Below are 17,771 nucleotides of genomic sequence, written 5' to 3' on the forward strand. Positions count from 1 at the left end.
AGTAAATCTGTCTCTATTTGCAGGTTTTATGGCAGCGTACCTGGAAAACCCTAGAGAACAGATAAATAAAACGAATTCAGACAATGAAAGAACTCAATAAGGCAGCAGGCGGTAGAACTGTGGACAGACAGCAGTCGCCTTCCTCTGCACAGACAACAAGCCATTCAAGGCTATGATGGCAGCATTAAGAGGGATAATGCGTTTACAACAGCAATGACGAAAATCAGACCCTCAGGAATAAACTTCAGTTATATGCAAAATGTATTTGAGGAAAAATTTAAAACCCTCTTGCAAGACACGAAAGTACACTTGAACAAAAGGACGTCCCTTGGTCTTAGGGCAACTCAACAACACAGAGAAGCAGTTCATTTGTACATTTGCCACAGTCACAAAAATATCAGCACGCTGTTTTTAAGCAGCTAGACAAGCTGATGCTCAAGTTCACACAGAAAAGCAAGTGCCAGGAAACACTGGAGAAGGAAAGCTATGAGGAGGGCCGGCCCCACCAGGTGGCAACACATGTCAGAGAAAGCCTCTGTCATTTACACAGGGTGGGTCTGTGTGTGCAGAGTCCAGTGGAACAGAACAGGCAGTCCAGAAACAGACCTGAATGCAAACAGAAATTCAGAATATATGGTAAAGATCACTAGGTCAAAAATGGACTTCTAAACACATGATACTAGAACGGGGCAGCTGTTTGGAAAAAACCATCCGTGAAAATACATTGTGAATGGATCAGAGATCTACATGGAGAAATGAAACCATACACATACTAGAGAAAAACATGGGCAATTTGTTGTACAACCAGGGCATAGGGCAAGATTTTCTGTGACTTAAAACCCAGAGGCAATAAACGATGAATTTGACTACATAAAATTAAAACATCTGCATGGCAACAAACAGCACAAGCAAAGTCAAGAAACAAAAACCAGAGTGATCCCCTCTGTGAGCTGCCCTCCTCCTCCCTGTCCTGCCCATCCTCAGCCTGGCAGTCCCGCCCTACATTCTACACCCTCTCCCCTCAGCCCGGGTCCCAGCGAGGCTCCAGGAGCCAAAGGGGAGGAGGGGACGCCAGCAGAGGCCTGGCCGCAGACGCAGGTACCTGGGCTCCGGTAGAGGCTCTTGGGCAGAGAAGGTGAGTGAGTGTCTATCAGCCCCACAATCTTCATGTGTCCATACTGCTTGGCCAGCATCCGGGCTGTGGCTCCACTGTGGTCTCTCGTGTCCACTTTGACTCCCTGTGAAAGTTTGTGAAAGAAGAAGAGTTAGGAACCTCGCCCACAAAGCAGCCTGGCTTCGGGGCTGCAGACTCTGGAGGAGAGGGAGGGCGCCGGCATCTTCCTGACAAGCCCACATCCCTGCGAGAAAGTGGGGAAGGCTATCTATCTATCTATCTATCTATCTATCTATCTATCTATGGCTGCGTTGGGTCTTCGTTGCTGCACGGGCTTTCTTTTTAGTTGCAGCGAGCAGGGGCTACTCTTCGTTGCAGTGTGCAGGCCTCTCATTAAGGTGGCTTCTCTTGTTGTGGAGCATGGGCTCTAGGTGCACAGGCTTCAGTAGTTGTGGTACATGGGCTCAGTAGTTGTGGCTCGCGGGCTCTAGAGTGCCAGCTCAGTAGTTGTGGTGCACGGGCTTAGTTGCTCCACAGCATGTGGGATCTTCCCAGACCAGGGCTCGAACTCGTCTCCCCTGCATTGGCAGGCAGATTCTTAACCACTGCACCACCAGGGCAGCCCTGGGAAGGCGCTTCTTAGTGACAAGAGTGTGGGGCGCCCGGCTGGCTCTGACGCTGCAGACACACACTAAATGGGGAGCATGTGTCCCACTCGCTGCACCTCTCTTCAAATAGAGAAAACTGGAGACAACAGATTCACTGGAGGGCCAGCCTTTAAAAACCATAATCAGATTGGGAGCACCACCCTTCTGAAACAGAATTTGGTAACTTTTACCCAAAGCCCTAAAAAGTACTTATCGTCTTCAGCACAACAGTTCCACTTCCACACCACATATCTGCAATAACAAAAACCCGGAGACAACTTAAATGCTCAGGGGGGTGGAGAGTCAGCTATATTACTGCTATAAGTGCTGGTATTTACAAATAACAAAATTATAACCAAGATTTAAAAAGGACCACGATACAAAACTGTATATATACATTACAACTGCGACAAAACAAAAAAGTATATAGAAAGTAATACTGGAAGGAAATATGCCCAAACTGTTAGTATTATTTTTAAGCAATAAGATAATGGGGATTTTCACATCTTCCTAATCTTCTATATTTTCTAAATTTACTACTATGAGCACGTTTACTTTTGAAACTGGAAAAGCCCAATAAGCTTTCCATTTTGAAAGCTTCAACCATGCAGCCTCGTAGTTGATGGTGGGACTACGAGCCCGTGCTCTGGAGGGCAAGTCAGCAAGAGATAGCTGAAACCTGAAAAGTGTGCACGCCCTCCGACCCAGAAATTCCACTTCTGGAAATTTAACCTCAGGAAATAATGAAGGATATACACTAACATTTAGGATCTTCCCTGAAGCATTTAGCATAGTGAGAACTGAAAAGAACTAGTTCACTAGGGGATTAGTGAAATAAGTGAGAACACATAAAATGGAACACCACCCACCCACTTACATGACGGGGCCAAGTGTATGTAGAAACCTGGGCAGGTGTGCACAAGACATCATTAAGAGAAAAAAGGCACATTACAAAACATCCTGTATAATGGAATTCCACTTTGACTTAAAATATTTATCCATAAAAAACTAGGATACTTGGGAATTCCCTCACAGTCCAGTGGTTAAGACTTGGGCTTTCAGTGCCGCGGACCTGGGTTCGATCCCTGGTCGGGGAACTAAGATCCCATAAGCTGCATGGTGTGGAAAAAAAAAAAAACTAGGACACTCAACAATGTGTTAATGTGTGCTATCTCTGGGTGATGGGATTATGAGTGATTTTTGCTTTCTGTTTGCTTAAATATACTTTCTAATTCTTTTATAGCAAGTATATATCGCTTGTATAATAAATATTTACATATGTACTTTTTTTCCCCTACTTTAGAAAACTATGATCAACTGACAGTCTTGGTTGAGCCCAGTACAGAAGGTGATTATCACACTTCCCACTGCTAGGAAAAAAAACGCATTTGTACAAGAGCCTAATTGAGCTTTACTTTCTATAATCCCCAACTTTCCAGAGCTCTGGTTAGAAATCAGCAATGAAACCTTCAGCCTTAAAAGATCATTTCTAGGGGGGTGGCAGGAGAGAAAATTCGATGAAGGTGGCCAAAAGGCACAACATCCTGGGGGGAGGGGCAAAATAGGGGTAGCGGATTAAGAGGTATAAACTATTATGTAAAAATAAATAAGCTACAAGGATATATTGTACAAACAGGGAATGTAACCAATATTTTATAACTATAAATGGATATAACTTTTTGGGTTTTTTTGGCTATACCTCGCAGCTTGAGGGATCTTAGTTCTCTGACCAGGGATTGAAGCGGGGCCCCTGGCAGTGGAAGGACGGAGTCCTAACTACTGGACTGCCAGGGAAGTCCCTAAATGCAGTATAACCTTAAAAAATTGCGAATCACTATGTTGTATACCTGTAACATATAATATTGTACATCAACTACATCTCAATGAAAATTTTTAAAAAGGCACAAACTTCCAGTTGTAAGTAGAAACTAGGGATGTAATGTACAACATGATGACCACGGTTAACACTGCTATGTGTCATATAGGAAAGTTAAGAGAGTAAATCCAAAAGAGTTATCATCACAAGGAGATATATGTATATAGATATTTGTATCTATAGGAGATTATGGATATAAACTAAACTTATTGTGGTAAGCATTTCTTGATATACAGAGGTCAAATAATTATGCTGTACACCTTAAACAGTGATGTATATCAATTATATCTCAATAAAGCTGAAAAAAAGATAATTTCTAGTTTCAGTTTGATAGAAGGACCCAAAGGTTTCAACCAGAAAAACAATACCATCTTTTTTTTTTTTTTTTAAACAAAGCGATTTTGTCCAAATTCACTTACCTATTTCTGTGTAATTAACCATTCTTTTTTTTTTTTTTTTAAGAGGTCTCCCTAAGGACATGATATTTTTTATTTATTTATTTATTTATTTATTTATTTATTTATTTATTTATTTATTTATGGCTGTGTTAGGTCTTCGTTTCTGTGCGAGGGCTTTCTCTAGTTGTGGCAAGCGGGGGCCACTCTTCATCACGGTGCACGGGCCTCTCACTATCGCGGCCTCTCTTGTTGTGGAGCACAGGCTCCAGGCGCGCAGGCTCAGTAATTGTGGCTCACGGGCCCAGCCGCTCTGCAGCATGTGGGATCTTCCCAGATCAGGGCTCGAACCCGTGTCCCCTGCATTGGCAGGCAGATTCTCAACCACTGCGCCACCAGGGAAGCCCAACAATACCATCTTTACTGAAGGATTTTTTCTTTTTTTTGGCTGCACCACGGGGCATGTGGGATCCTCTTAGTTCCTCGACCAGGGATCGAACCCGCACCCCCTGCATTGGAAGCGCAGAGTCTTAACCACTGGACCGCCAGGGAAGTCCCTGAAGGATTTTAACTAATATCTATTTTTAAGCCTGGAAGACTTCAACTTCAGATTATACTAAAGGGAAAAAAGAGTAGTAACACTATTCCTTAGTGAGGAAGAAAACAGAACTGACAACAAGAAGGCTCCAAAGGTGAGGGAAGAAAATATTAGAATTTCCATCAATTTATTTATCCTTTAAATTTTTTTGTTTTTCTATTTTATAATGTACATAATATGTAACTAGAGAAGAACATGATAGAAGTTCATTTTAACTGACAGGAAAATGAGTTCATTTAACTGACAGGAAGGTGGGATCACAAAGCTGAGAGGACGTGAACCAGCGTGATGGGGGGGGTTACTCCCCATAAGGAGGCCATAGCACCCTCAGCTCCCTCCTAGGAGAGGCCCAGCCCACCCTACATGGTCCTACTGGAAGGAGGGACATGGGGTACGAGGGAAGTGGCTGCAGCCCCTTCCTCCCCTGGCAAAGAGCACGGGGTGCCCGGCCTCCAAGTGTGGAGCCTGGCTAAGGGGGCCGGTCAGGGGACTGGGTGGGCTCACCCATGACTGAGCAGGAGGAAATCTGCAGGCAATGAGGAGCATCCACACAGGGACAGCCAGACGGCCTCCCTAGCAAAGGAATGACCCGGCCCATCAGCCAAAAAGCAACCGCCAGAACTGACCAGCCCCTTCCACTCCTGATTAGTGCATTGGGGAGGTTCACTGTTGATTTCCTGAGTTTGATAACTGTATGTGATAATGAAAGAGAAAATTCTTGTTTTAAGAAAAACATACTAAAGTATTTAGGAGGGGGACTTCCCTGGTGGCAAAGTGGTTAAGAATCCGCCTGCCCATGCAGGGGACATGGGTTAGATCCCTGGTCCCGGGAAGATCCCACATGCCGTGGAGCAGCTAAGCCCGTGTGCCACAACTACTGAGCCTGCGCTCTAGAGCATGCGAGCCACAACTACTGAGCCCACATGCCACAACTACTGAAGCCGGGGCGCCTAGAGTCCATGCTCCGCAACAAGAGATGCCACCACAATGAGAAGCCCCGCTTGCCACAACTAGAGAAAATACGTGCGCAGCAACGAAGACCCAATGCAGCCAACAAATAAAGAAAAAGAAAAAAAGAAAATGGTTTCTTAAAAAAAAAAAAAAAAGTATTTAGGAGGAAAAGGGCATTATGTCAGCAACTTACTTTCAAATGGTTCCAAGAAAGATAATAGGTATATAGAGACTGATAAAGAAAATGAAGTGAAATGTTAACATTTGGGGAATTCAGTGAAGGTATGCAAATTCTCTGTACTATTTTATAACATTTCTTTAAGTCTGAAATTGTTTCAAAGTTTAAAATTTAGAAAATTTTCCAAAATAAATCCAATACAATTTGTTTTCCCTACATACGAGTCACCCACATACAATCTCAGACCCAGCCGGAGAGTAAAGGCACCAAGTGAGGGTGTAATCTGCACGGTACATAAATGATCAAAAGTCTGATTCTCTAATACGTTTTCCTTTTAAAAAATTGTAACAGTAACTGTCCCTTATGGTCTCCAGTTCTACCTTATTTAAGATCAGGCTCTAAGCTCAGAGGCAGAAGTTATGCTTTTCACAGCCAGGGCTCCCTGCCCTGCATCGACGCCTGTCCCTTTGCTACGTCTTAAGGAGGCCTAGTTCGTGTGAGTGGAATTACCTTCAAAGAATAATTATGTTCAGAAAAGGAAGCGCAGATGGCAAATAGATATATGAAAAAGATGCTCAACCTCACGAGAAATCAGGGAAAGGCAAAAATCAACAGGGGACCACTCAGCTGATAGCAGGTACCAAGGGTTTTGAGGGGACAGGAGATGCAAGCTATGAAACGCTGTCGGAAGTGTGCAAACTGGGACACCTACGGGGGAGAGCAAGGTACACTCTCTAGTGAATATGCACCCAGCCTACACACCCAAAATTCTGCTTTGAAGAACACATCCTGATCTCCTAAAGAAATCCCTTCACATATGCTCAAGAGGACAGGTAGAAAATGCTAACTGCAGCACTGATGGGAATAGCAAGGTGGACATGACTTAGGGGTCCACTGACAAAGGAATGGAAAATATACCGTATTCATACATTCAATAAATACAGAGGTGATAAAATGAGTGAACCCCGTCTACATGTACCACACTGTGTTAAATGACACAGTCATTATATAAATATATAACATATAAATAAATATATTATTTACATAAATCTTTAAAATATATAAAACAAGTCTACATGCTGCTTAAGGACACAGCATGTGATGAGAGTATAAAGTCAGGGACAGGAAAGGTACAGACCAACATCTGGATAGTGGTTACCTCTGGATTCATGTGGATTAGTTGTATTAATATTATCTTCTGTACTATTTTAAATGTTTAAAGTACTTCATAATTTAAGAGTCATAATGCTTACTGCTGTGGACAGCGTTCAAGTTGGTACAACTTGCTCTTTGGATAGCAATTTGGCAACATCCACGTTATGGCTGTACTTAGGCTACATCCAAAACTTCTACCTTTAGTACCGAACTGTACAAATGTGGTCGCACAAGTGTGTGGAGAAGTATGTGTGCAGATATCCCACACAGCACTGTGCATGAAGGCAAATACAACTTGATTCTATCTGCAGACCACTGTTAGAGAAACTGATTCATCCCTACAAGGGAGTGCTATGCTGCCATACAAGAGACAAGAGAGCTTTATATCTACTGATATAGAACAATCCAGGATAGACAAGTTTAAAAAAAAACAAACAGGATTTCCCTGGTGGCGCAGTGGTTAAGAATCCACCTGCCAAAGCAGGGGACGCAGGTTCACTCCCTGGTCAGGGAACTAAGATCCCACATGCCACGGGGCAACTAAGCCCACGTGCCGCAACTACTAAGCCTGTGAGCCACAACTACTGAGCCCGTGCGCCACAACTGGAGAGCCCTCACACCACAACTACTGAGCCCGTGCACTCTGGAGCCCATGCGCCACAACTAGAGAGAAGCCCATGTGCCGCAACTAAGACCCAACACAGCCATAAATAAATAAATAAATAAGACAATTCATAAAGAAATACAAATCGTCAATAAATAGGTTTTAAAATGTTCAAGCTCACTAATAAGTACAAACCAAAACGAGATGCCACTTTTCTCCTACCAAGCTGGCAAAACTTTACGATGGTAACATCTAGGGCTGGTGAGGATGTGAGAAAATGGGCATCGTCATGTATTACTGGTGGAAAGGACAAGAGAGACATCCTTTTTAGTGGGAATTTGTTAGAACTTACTAAATATTTCCCCCGTTGAACTTTTTAAACAACTTTATTAAGATATAATTCTTCTACCATGCAATTCATCCACTTACAGTTTACACTTCAATGGTGGACAACCACCACCACAATTTCAGAACGTCTTCATCACCCTGAAAAGAAATCCTGTACCTCCCCCCAGCCCTAGGCAACCACTAATCTACTGGTTTCCACAGATACGCTTATTCTGAAGATTTCATACAAAAGGAATCATACAATATTCAGCCTTTGTATCTGGCTTCTCTCACCTAGCATATTTTCAAAGTCCATCCAGGTTGTAGCACAGGGAAGTACTTCACTCCTTCTTATGGCCAATTAATATTCCATTGTATGCATGTAATAATTTTATTTATCCGCTTATGGACATTTGGGTTCTTTTCACCGTTTGGCTATTACAAACAATACTGTTATGGACATTTATGTACAGGATTCTGCCTGGACCTGTTTTCAGTTCTCTTGGGTATATACCTAGGAGTGGTATATATCCAAGTGCTGGGTCATATGGTAACTCTATGCTTAACTGTTTGAGGAACTACCAGAATGTTTTCCAAAGAGGCTGCATCATTTTTCATTTACAGCAGTGTATGAGGGTTCCAATTTCTCCACGTCATTACCACCTCTTGTTATTGTCTTTTTTTATTATATTATTATTTTCCTGGTTGTTTTGATTTGCCATTTTCCCTGATGACTAATGATGTCAAGCATTTTTCCATGTGCTTATTGGCCATTTGTGTATCTTCTTTGGAGATGTATCTTTTCAGATCCTTTGCCCATTTTTTCATTGTCTTTTAATTTAACTGCCCTGTTTTTTTTCTTAAATTAATTAATTTATTTATTTTTGGCTGCTTGGGGTCTTCGTTGCTGCGCGTGGGCTTTCTCTAGTTGCAAAGAGCGGGGGCTACTCTTCATTGCGGTGCGCGTGCTTCTCACCGCGGTGGCTTCTCTTGTTGCGGAACACGGGCTCTAAGCACGTGGGTTTCAGCAGTTGTGGCACGCACGCTCAGTAGTTGTGGCTTCGCGGGCTCTAGAGCGTAGGCTCAGTAGTTGTGGTGCACGGGCTTAGTTGCTCCGTGGCACGTGGGACCTTCCCAGACCAGGGCTCAAACTGGTGTCCCCTGCATTGGCAGGCGCATTCTTATTAACCACTGCACCACCAGGGAAGCCCTAATTGCCTTTTTATTAGGACCTATTAAGTTCAAAATGTGAGCACCAGCAATCCCTCTTGTAGAAATACAGCATGTAGAAATAACTGCATGCATGCTAAAGCTGTGTGTGCCAAGATATTCCCTGGAGCACTGCTTATAATTGCAAATTGTTAGAAACCTAAATTTCTACTAATAAGGAACTGACTGAACTAACTATGGCATGGATACTGCATGGAATACCATATAAGGGTAAGATGTCTATGGCATATTATTTTTTAGAAGCTGCAGATCAAATACACAGTAGAATCCCACTTTGTTCAAAACAAAAAGCCATGTATGTGTTTGCAAGTGTCTACAGACATACTTTCTCAGCAGAGGAAAATCCTGGGTCTCTTTATCAACCAACTGGGCATTTTGTGGGGGAACAGGGGGTGGGTGGAAAAGGAAGGAAGATATTTGCCTCCTTATTCTATATAAATTTTTTTAAGTGATAGGATGATGAGTGCTATTTACTGTTTTAAAATTTTTTCCATACTTTTCAAATAATAGTATTTTTAAAATTATTACAGGAATAGGTGTCTATAGTTGCTCACCACTGTACCCCTAATGCCTAAGCACCACTCAGCACTTGGCATCAACAGATACTCTATGAAAATGTGTTGAATAAACCGATGAAGAGCAGTTATTTCTGTGTAGGAGAAAGTTCTGTTATAGTTTATTCTTCAGTGATATGATGCCTCACTTGCTGTGACTAAATTATAAGCTAATCAACAGGGTCACTTACATGATTCAGAAAATACTGCACAATTATTTCATGGCCAGCGGCAGCCGCTTCCATCAGAGGAGTGAATCCATATACAGGATCCCTGCAAGATGGAGACTGCAGTCAGATGGTGAGCAGAGGAAGCTCTCAGGGGCGGAAGCGTGCCTGCTGCAGACAAAACCTCAGCGACGCAAAGCCACCCATCCCCAGGCCCAGAGGGCTCCCTGAATGGGGAGAGATGAGAAAGTGAGTATCAACATATCAGTCCCGTGGTTTCTACCCCAGGTCTAGTCTTTTGTTCCTAAGACAATCTGTCTCCCATCTTCACTCCTCCTTGGCTGTTTCCCCCTGCTATGGCCTGAATCTCCACTTAATCACAGCAAAAAGCAGCTGTCGCCCTTCACTGCTCACAGACAGCTAGCACCTCCTCTCCACCTATCCAGATATCCTACATTTTGAGATCAACATCCTCCAGGAACCCTTCCAGGAGCTCCAGGACTAACGATCTCCTGCCCTCACTACACCTAATGCTTGCTTACGGTTAACTCAGCGCCCTCTTCCGAGTGCCCCCCACCCAGGTCCTCACTGGTTCACCTGGGCTAGAAGACAGGAAGCAAGCTAACCACTGGTTTTCATCCGTTCGAAGACACACGGTTTTCACATGCATCGCTGAAGTCAGAATGTCAATAAACGAAATACATTTTAATTAGAAGCATTTTTTTTCTTTCTTAGTGGCCTGTAAACCTACAGTGTGTTAAAACGGCTGACACCAGCCAGGGTGTGCAGTGTCAGGTGAATGCTGGGTTGAAGAGGATTATCATGGTGACAAGCTTTAGACAACAACCCTACTTCCAGCTTATATTTAAAACTTATGACTGTTTTCAAAGTATCACCTCACCTGATATATAGAGAAGGCAAGAAAGCTATAGGGATTTAGCATTTAATGCATGTCAATTCAGTGCCACGCACTATGTTAGGCCCCTGTTATATGACAGAACATGTAATTCTTCTAACAGTTCTATGACATGGGCATTGCCATCCTGTTTTCAGATAAAGGAAATAAGGCACAGAGAACTTAAAATGCTGCACACAATGCCACCTGACAGATGCATGAGAAAGCTAGGAGGATCCCCATGCCTCCACGCCTAGGCGGGACTGTCCCCTCTGTCCCTTTGTCTTGAGCCTGTCAAACCAAGGCAGGGGCTCCCTGCACTCCAGCCTCTAGCTGCCTTGTCAGTTGCCCTCCTCAGAGTCAGACATGACCACCCCCCTCCTGCGGCCACTTAAGACCTCGTAATCACCTCACATTGGCGTTCGCTCCACTGTCCAAAAGGAACTTGACCATCTGCTGGTGCCCAGCACTGGTGCAGTGGAAGAGGGCAGTCCAGCCTTGAATGTCCTTCATTTCTAGCTCAGCACCTTGCTTCAAGAGAACACAGAATGCTCGTTAAGGCCGCGTCTCCTCTGCACAGGGTGGGCGCCCTCCAAGCCATCACGCTGAAAGAATCGAAGTGATTACCCGAGCACACGCACGCACACAGGGGCCTGCAGTGGTTCACGTCTCTGCAGAGCGGCCGGGGGCCCCTCAGGTTTCTGGCCTGAGGCCCTCGTAGCTCACCTGGAGGAGGAAATAGGCGATGCTCTCGTTGCCACAGCTGGAAGCCAGCATCAGCGGAGTCTGCCCTTCCGGGGTCGGCACATTCACACTCACCCCCGCCTCGAGCAGCAGGTGCACGATGGTATCGTGTCCAATGTAGGAGGCATACATCAGCGGGGTCCAGCCACCACCATTCTTCTTATTCAAATCTAACTCTCTCCTAAACAAACGCAAGACATGCTAGACACGCCAGCCATCTCATAGGTGGGGTTTACCAAAGCCGGTGGCCAGGCCAGGCCAAGAGAAAGAGCAGGAAGTGCTGACATGCTGACAGGAAGCAGTCACATGCCACCCTGGATGTCACTGGCGGGGGAGGGGGGGGGGGAGTGACTACGCTTGCCGGACAACTGCCTTTGCAAACTTCCTCAAGTTTGCCTCCCTCCTCTGATTTTTCGTTCTCATCCGCACCCTCCTCCTACCCTAAGGCCAGCAATTCTCTTTTTTGCTACCACCAGCTACATAGACGGTTCTCAACCACGGGAGATTCTGCCCCCAGGGGACAGTTGGCAAAGTCTGGAGACATTTTTGGTTGTCACACCTGGGGAGGGAAAAGCTACTGGCATCTGGTGGGTGGAGGCCAGGGACGCTGCCCAACATCTTACAGTGCACAGGACGCCCCTCACAACACAGAATGAGCCGGCCCAGGCTGTCAGCAGTGCCGAGGCCAAGAAACCCCGACCTGCAGCCTTGACTACCTCCCGCCAACAGACCAGTCTGCTAGTCCAGCACCAAGGGGAGAGGAAAGAGGAGGGGACTCAGACAGTGGACGATTTCTCCTTTGTTGTCCTACCCTACAGAAACATTCTTGGAAAAATCCATGACCAAAGAATCCTGTCTTTCTCACTGATTTCCATTACAATTCTGGAAAAGTGTTTCCTACAGGAAAAACAATGCAGGCTTCCCAACCCAGAGTTTGGGGTCAGGGGGTGGAAGTAAGACCCACTTCCAGGAGCATCCTGCCTGTTTCACGCCCCAGTCTTTCCTCCTCCACAATCCTTGCCTCCAGTGGAGGTACCAAGTGACAATCAACCCATGCAGTTCGTGCCTCTCCTAGGCACACACACTAAGCTACACCACACAGTTAGTTTCCATTCACCAGCACGTTCTACTGACCCTGGCCTTGGACCCAGGCAGCCATTTCCCAGGTCCTGATCCCAGGAATGCAGGGGTAGCCACTGGCTGGGAGAGCCGCCTGGAGACCAGCCCATTCTCACCACACGCCCGCCCACATGGACAGGGAGGCGCCCCCCACCCCCACCGCTTAGCAGAGCGGCCCTGGGGTTCTGGCAACCCCCTTCAGCCGAATCCTCCCTTCTGACCCCTCCAAATCCCCCTCGGGTCCCCAGTGTGTGTTTACTGTGCACCAGCCTCGGTCTCAGCAGGTGTCACAACCCCAATCAGAACACAAACACTTCCTAGAGCCGTTCTGGACTGTGCATTTTAACAGCACACCCGAAGGCTTAAAAGCCTGTGAATGTTAAAGGAGCAGAACTATAGGTGGGGTCGTGGTGACCCTGTCGGGGGATGTGCTGCCTGCACACCCACCCGGTACAGGAGTACCAACTGGCCAGATGCTCATAAGTGATGGCTATGACCTGGGAGCCAGAAACGGGGCTTCCACGAGGCTCTGCTTTAACTCTCCAAACTGGAACTGGAAAAGGCCCAGGTAGGTATGGACATAGGTTGCTTCTCTAAGTTATCAATGAGATGATAACGGTGAGCACAAAGTGTGGCAGACAAAGTGGGAAGAGATGAGATGGATCCCTTTCCAAAAATTACACTGAGTATCAAACCGTACTTCAAACAAGAAGGCGCTAAGAAGCAGTGCTGTTTAAGGGGACCTAATATGCATGTAAGATCAGTGAAAACGGCATGTGGGCAGTGAGTAAGGTGCAATCCTCCAGGTGGGGATAACCCCACCTCCTCCTCTATGGCAGAAGCTAAAGGGGAGAGGGTGGCAGGAGGGATTAAAATGAAGCTTCTGGGGAAAGAAGGCCATAGGGCGTTGCTTTCAATCTTTATTTTTGTTTTGTTTGAGCATTTCTGCAATTAGTGAAAACCGTAAAATTACTCTGGTTAAAGTAAGCCTGAAATGAACAATTTCTAAGCCTATGAAAAAAGTTTAAGCTGCCTTTTTCTTCCTCGGAATCAAAACTGCTTTCCTTATCGGCATCCAGCATAAATCATCACTGACAACAGCCCAAGAGAAGCAGCAGTTGATCTACCCAAGGATTAAATGTCTACAGCTGCGGGCAAGGCCCCCGCTAGCTTCCTGATGGCTCCACCTGAGAGCTGAACCATGGAGCTCAAAAATCCAAGAGGAAGGAACATTTCCCAAGATCTCTTACCGCTGCACACATTCCTTCACCACTTCATACTGGCCAATGGAGGCAGCTGTGTGAAGATCCAAGGGGACGGCCAGCTCCTCCCGGCTGACCTGCGCACCCAGCCCGTGCCACATAGACAAGCTGCGGCTCAGCAGCTCTGGCTCGCTGGCTTCATCGCTGAGCTCCGACATCGCTGTGGAGGGAGGCACTGGGGTCGTTAGGTCTTTCCTTCCTGGTAGCTACACGGAGTGAAAACGGCATGGTCACACTCCTGCCCACAGCAGGCGGCTATGTCACTGCCCTGACAGACTGTTGCCCAATGTACCCAACTCCTGGGACTGACCAGACAACTTCTTTTCAATAAATATCATATGTGGTAATTCCCTGGTGGTCCAGCGGTTAAGTTTCCACGCTCCCAATGCAGGGGGCCCAGATTCGATCCCTGGTCAGGGATCTAAGATCCCGCAAGCCCTGCAGTGCAGCCAAAAAGAAAAAAAATTGTATGGTTCGGGCAGCTCCATCATGCTAGTACTGGTGAGCTTGTCACTAGGCAGAAAAAGAGGAGCACATGTGTCATAAACTGTGGCATATATTTTCCTTTATCGACCCCCAGGCCCCACATTCTAGAAAGGCAACTCAAGGAGCCTGACAACCTCTTGGATGGGAAGCAGAGAAATGGTAATTAGGTCAGTGGACCAAATCAGCTCTCAGATGTGGTGAAAAAGAACCCTGGGGCTTCCTGGTGGCACAGTGGTTGAGAGTCCACCTGCCAACGCGGGGGACACAGTTTCGATCCCTGGTCTGGGAGGATCCCGCATGCCACAGAGCAACTGAGCCTGTGGGCCACAGCTGCTGGGCCTGCGTGCCACAGCTGCTGAGGCCCACGTGCCTGGAGGCCGTGCTCTGCAGCGGGAGCGGGAGGCTCCGCCACGGTGGGAGGCCCGTACACTGCGGCGGGGAGTGGCCCCCGCTCGCCGCAACTAGGAGGGGCCTGCATGCAGCAGGGAAGACCCAACGCAGCCAAAAATAAATACATAAAATTTAAAAAAATAAGGAGTCCTGGACTTGGAATTAGATCAAAATTTAGCTCTGCTACTTAGCATCTCCAACCCCTAGTTCCTTACTCTTTAATGGGGACATGATATTTCCAAGGACTGCAGTTAAAAACACATGGCAGAATGGACAAACAGTGGCACGTCCACACAACGGAACACTACTCAGCCATAAGCAGAAGGAATAAACAGGTGATACACACAACACATGAACGAATCTCAAACGCATCATGCCAAGTGTAAGCCAGACTGAAAACGCTGCCTACTGTATGATTCCATTTACAGGACTTTCTAGAAAAGATAAAACTAAAGGGGGGACTTCCCTGGCGGTCCAGTGGTTAGGACTCCGTGCTTCCAATGCAGGGGTCGCGGGTTTGATCCCTGGTCGGGGAACTAAGATCCCACGTGCCATGTGGCGTGGTCAAAATAAGTAAATAAATAAACAATACAAGTGCATGTGTTTAAAAAAAATTTTTTTAAATAAAAAAAAGGATAAAACTAAAGGAGGATAGATGACTGGTAATAAGGGTTAGGGGTGGGGGGCCCACAAAGGGACTGCAAGAGGGAATTTGGGGATCATGGACCTGTTCTGTATCTTGATTGATGGACATATGACTCTATACATTTATCAAAACTCATAAAACTGAACACCAAAATGAGTAAATTTACTGTATATAAATTTTAAAAACAAATTTTGAAACAAATGGAAAGAAAGCTCCAACACAGAAACCAGGGTGTGACCAGTGTTAACTGACTAGGAATCTACCTATGCATCCATTGAATGTGGGAGAGACGAGGGGGAATGGGATAGACTGGTTAATTTGTGGGGTGACACTTTCCCCAAGATGGGACAACAGCAGGATGAAGAGCCCTTCATTCTAGGAATCCTAACCCATCAAGCCCAAGTCATCAGCTTCCTAGTAGAACCCTTAGTCCAGGAGTGACAACTGTCTCCTGTTCTACTCTGGGTGGGAAAGAACAAAGACCAAAGTGTAGAAAAGGAAGAGAAGGAGAAAACAAAGAAAACCACTTCCAGTTCAGATGGCCTAAAGGTACCACAGCGGTTCACAGATGCCATTAGCATGTCAATCTCTACTAATGAATGCTTCCAAGCATGAGATACAGCCAAGATGGCCAAACAACAAACAAGCCACCAATTTGGGGGACAAAGAATCCGTCGGCCCTTGGCCAGAGTATGTGTAACAAAGTTCAGAGCAAAGCCCTGCTTCCTGGAACCACCTGTCCACACTGGAAGGGCCTGAGAGCAACCAGCTCTCTCACTTTTCAGGCGGGAACCCCCAAGCTGAACAGTCCAGGCCACAGAGCCTGGATAAGAATCCAAATAAGCTGAGTGTCAGTTCAGCACTCCTTTCAATACACCCCTCAAGCCTTTTTTGGGTGTGTTTCTTCTACTCCAAATGCCTCCTCCAGGGTGGGACCCATGTTCTCTCTCCTTTTATTGGAGGCTCACCTGTCTGACACCCTCCAGAACGCTGAGGAGCAATCAGAATCAGACCCCCACTCCAGGAGCCCATGGAGGGAGAACTCGGATGCCAAGAGACCATAAAGCTATTGGGTTGGCCAAAATGTTCGTTTGGTTTTTTTCCATAAGATGGCTCTAGTAGAGCTTAGTTGTCTTTAACTTCATTTGAAACAATTTTGTTAGATTGTATTGTGACAGCTGCCATATCAGCGTGCATTTAAAAAAAACTTATCAAAATTGGTGAATTTTTGTGTAGCCGTTTTAACAATGAAGATGGAAAACAAAAAAGCAACATTTTCAGCATATTATGCTTTATAATTTCAAGAAAGGTAAAAACACAACCGAAACACTGCAGTGTATGGAAAAGGTGCTGTGACTGATCGAACATGTCAAAAGTGGTTTGAGAAGTTTCGTGCTGGAGATTTCTCACTGGATGATGCTCCAAGGTCAGGTAGACCAGTTGAAGTTGATGGTGATCAAATCAAGACATTAATTGAGAATGATCAACGTTATACCACGTGGGAGATAGCCGACATACTCAAAGTATCCAAATCAAGCACTGAAAATCATTTGCACCAGATTGGTTATGTTAATTGCTTTGATGTTTGGGTTCCACATAAGTTAAGCAAAAAAAACCTTCTTGACTGTATTTCCACATGTGATTCTCTACTTAAACATAACTAAAACGTTCCATTTTTAAAACAAATTGTGGGGACTTCCCTGGTGGTCCAGTGGTTGAGAATCTGCCTTCCAATGCTGGAGATGCAGGTTCCATCCCTGGTCGGGGAACTAAGATCCCATATGCCGCACAGGGCAACTAAGCCCATGCACCACAACTAAAGAACCCGCATGATGCAACTACAGAGCCCACGTGCCACAATGAAAGATCCCACATGCCGCAACTAAGACCTGATGCAGCCAAAAATAAATATTTTTACAAAATTAAAAAAAAAAAAATTGTGACAGGCGATGAAAAGTGGACACTGTACAATAATGTGGAACGGAAGAGATCGTGGGGCAAGCGAAATGAACCACCACCAACCACACCAAAGGCCGGTCTTCATCCAAAGAAGGTGATGTTGTGTATATGGTGGGATTGGAAGGGAGTCCTCTATTATGAGCTCCTTCTGGAAAACCAAACGATTTATTCCTACAAGCTCTGCTCCCAATTAGACCAACTGAAAGCAGCACTCTACGAAAGCGTCTAGAATCAGTCAACAGAAAACGCATAATCTTCTATCAGGATACCACATGACCATTCATTTCTCTGATGACCAGGCAAAAACTGTTACAGCTTGGCTAGGAAGTTCTGATTCATCCACCATATTCACCACACATCGCATCTTCAGATTTCTATTTATTTCAGTCTTTACAAAATTCTCATAACGGGAAAAAATTTCAATTCCCTGGAAGACTAAAAGGCATCTGGAACAGTTCTTTGCTCAAAAGATAA

General features: G+C 45.5%; 1 protein-coding gene across 8 annotated transcripts in view; it reads right to left on the reverse strand.

Moving 5' to 3' along the window:
• ANKS3 (ankyrin repeat and sterile alpha motif domain containing 3) overlaps positions 1 to 17,771 on the reverse strand; it is a 29,072-nt gene that overhangs the window by 10,383 nt on the left and 918 nt on the right. For 5 of the 8 annotated variants that reach the window (XM_082362104.1, XM_082362103.1, XM_082362101.1 and 2 more), the window contains exons 2-6: positions 13,805 to 14,022; positions 11,418 to 11,616; positions 11,101 to 11,222; positions 9,821 to 9,902; positions 1,103 to 1,238 (exon numbers count right to left, since the gene is read on the reverse strand). In XM_082362104.1, coding sequence (XP_082218230.1) covers positions 1,103 to 1,238; positions 9,821 to 9,902; positions 11,101 to 11,222; positions 11,418 to 11,616; positions 13,805 to 13,974 — 709 coding nt within the window. In that variant the 5' untranslated portion in view covers positions 13,975 to 14,022. Of the gene's footprint in view, positions 1 to 1,102; positions 1,239 to 9,820; positions 9,903 to 11,100; positions 11,297 to 11,318; positions 11,617 to 13,804; positions 14,023 to 17,771 lie in introns of those variants that run through there. The other 3 variants (XM_082362105.1, XM_082362106.1, XM_082362107.1) reach the window with 3 other exon arrangements.

The sequence above is a fragment of the Balaenoptera borealis genome, assembly GCF_965194805.1.
Source record: "Balaenoptera borealis genome assembly, chromosome: 16".
NCBI lineage: Eukaryota > Metazoa > Chordata > Mammalia > Artiodactyla > Balaenopteridae > Balaenoptera > Balaenoptera borealis.